General features: G+C 42.4%; 1 protein-coding gene across 1 annotated transcript; it reads right to left on the reverse strand.

Moving 5' to 3' along the window:
- Nucleotides 1–549: 549 nt before the first annotated feature.
- Nucleotides 550–1357, reverse strand: LOC104433060. Its single transcript, XM_010045694.3, has one exon. The coding sequence runs from the start codon at nt 1228–1230 to the stop codon at nt 925–927; it is 306 nt and encodes a 101-aa protein (XP_010043996.1). The 5' UTR covers nt 1231–1357; the 3' UTR covers nt 550–924.
- Between the last annotated feature and the right edge of the window lie 858 nt (nt 1358–2215).

Consider the following 2215-nt stretch of genomic DNA (forward strand, 5'->3'; position numbering starts at 1 on the left):
GCCGCGGTCCTTTTGAGATCATGTGCGAACGGCCTTCCATCCCTCGTCGGCCCATCTACAAATCCCCCGGCCCATGGATTACCTTGCAAGTGTCACGAGCATTAGCTGTTCGGGGGCAATGATCCCCCTCTGCCGCCGGAGAAAGCAAGGCCAAAGACCGTCCGGGCAGTATATTCCGCACTCGATTGGAGGAAGTTTTCTTTTTTGATTACACATCTGATTAGTGGATTAAAAGTCATGGACATCACTTATAAGTATCGCAACAAAGTATGAATGTCAGCGGTGTATAGTCCGTATTGATAACTCACAATTCAGAAAATTGATTTAAGGAAGCTATAGAAGGAAAACATGGGCGTTGACCAATTACTTGGCGAGTTTACAAACTACCGTGAGTTCATATCATTTCACCATGCAATAAATCTTACTTCTTTCATTTAACTAATATGATGGGAAGTGACTTTTTTTAAAAAAAAAAATTTGGGTTGCAGGAGCGATTCTTTCTCACTTGGGAAGAAAAGATTGCCTGCCTCTTCCGTAAGCATCCAAAAACGACAAGAACATAAGAATAGTTATTAATAGATAGTTGAGTAGTCACATATGACATGCTGGCCCTTCGGCCATAGTACAAACCTTTTCCTCGAACCTTAAAGAGCTGTATCTACAAGCCTTATGTTTCCATCTTCCTTTTCCTTTTTATCATCTTTGATTACCTTCACATTTCACAGTAGTTAAGACATCAAGAGAAAGTAAGCGTGTGGCCCCTTTGGTTTCCACAAACTTAGCTGATGACACAAAAAAAAAAAAAAAAAAAAATCACCAAACCATACCAAAGAAACTATGCACAATTTTCTTGACAATCCATGCATGCCCCACACTTGTCTTGCACCATCTTCGATGTCACATGAATTTTCCTTTATTCTTTCTTCATGCGACGACACGGCGGGTGGTTAAACGACAGACCGGAGATTGAACACCGGAGGACACGAGCACTTGCGTGGTTGAAGTCATCGTCGTCGCCGTGCTGGTTGCTGCCGAAGGCGTCATGGTGTTGTTGAAGCCACAGTCGGGCCGGAAGAAATGGATGTCGGAGGCTTGAAACCGACCCGAATCGCCCGGAAGCCTCATGTACGATGCGGACGGTGATTCAGGGAACCATGTGGCGAGCGGGCCTTGGTTGCCATTCCTGTACTGCACAATTGCCCTGTAAACAAACGGAATCAATCCCTCCATCAATTCCTTTGCACCTTGTTTCCTCTTTCCGGCCTCTAAAAACGATTCTTCTTGTTTGGCTCTTTGAGAGAGAGAGAGAGAGAGAGAGAGAGAGATAGAGAGATAGGGAGATGAGAGATTTGGTGTGAGATAGGTTGGAGAGCAATGGTTTTAATAGAGGGAGAGAGGGATGTGACGTGGCAAAGTGATTGGATTCCAGCTCTTCAAGCAAAAGCCACTGTTCTTGTTTTTTGTTTTTTGCCTTTCCGGTTTGCACTTGCGAAACGCAAACCCGCACGAAAGACCCTTTGAAAGCTCCGTTTAAACTGCGGGCACATCTCCATTACATTTCACCAAATCTTAGTCATATCCTCAAGCGTTATTCTGACCATTTTCTTTTAGGATTTGTTTGGAGATTGATCTGGTACACGATGTTTGATTTTTCTTTTATGTCCGTTGGTCGGTTCCTAGTTCACTTTTTTTTCTTTTTTAATAGTTATTTTTTGGTAGTTCTCTTTCTAATTTTCTGTCCGTTGTCCAATCGATGGACACTCTTTTCTTCTTGCTGGTGTCATTAGGGTTTTATTTTAAAGAGGTTTGTTTTAGGGGTTCTTTCAGCGTGAGGTATAACGATGGAGGGTGGAGAGGATTAAGCATGTGCCACCTGCACGGTGTGAGATCTAATTTGTTCCTTAGTGGCATTCAGAGGAAGAAACAATGGGTTTATCCGATTTGTTCTAATGCTGTTGGTACCGACCCATGAATAAACAAATGACAAAAGGGGAAAAACAATTCCGGGCAAACGAGTAGAGCTGATCTGGCTTTATTATGAATCATGTGATTGTACTGCATTCCAGACAGAGCTTTCTTACAATTTGGGAAAAGCCTCGGAATGCATTTGCAGAATTGGTTTATTAATAAGTCATAGACCGCAAGTGAACCTTTAAACAAGTATGTCTCCCTTTACAAAAACCATTTATCTCTCTCTATTATAAAGTGACATTTG

This window comes from Eucalyptus grandis, chromosome 1 (assembly GCF_016545825.1).
Source record: "Eucalyptus grandis isolate ANBG69807.140 chromosome 1, ASM1654582v1, whole genome shotgun sequence".
Taxonomy (NCBI): Eukaryota; Viridiplantae; Streptophyta; class Magnoliopsida; order Myrtales; family Myrtaceae; genus Eucalyptus; species Eucalyptus grandis.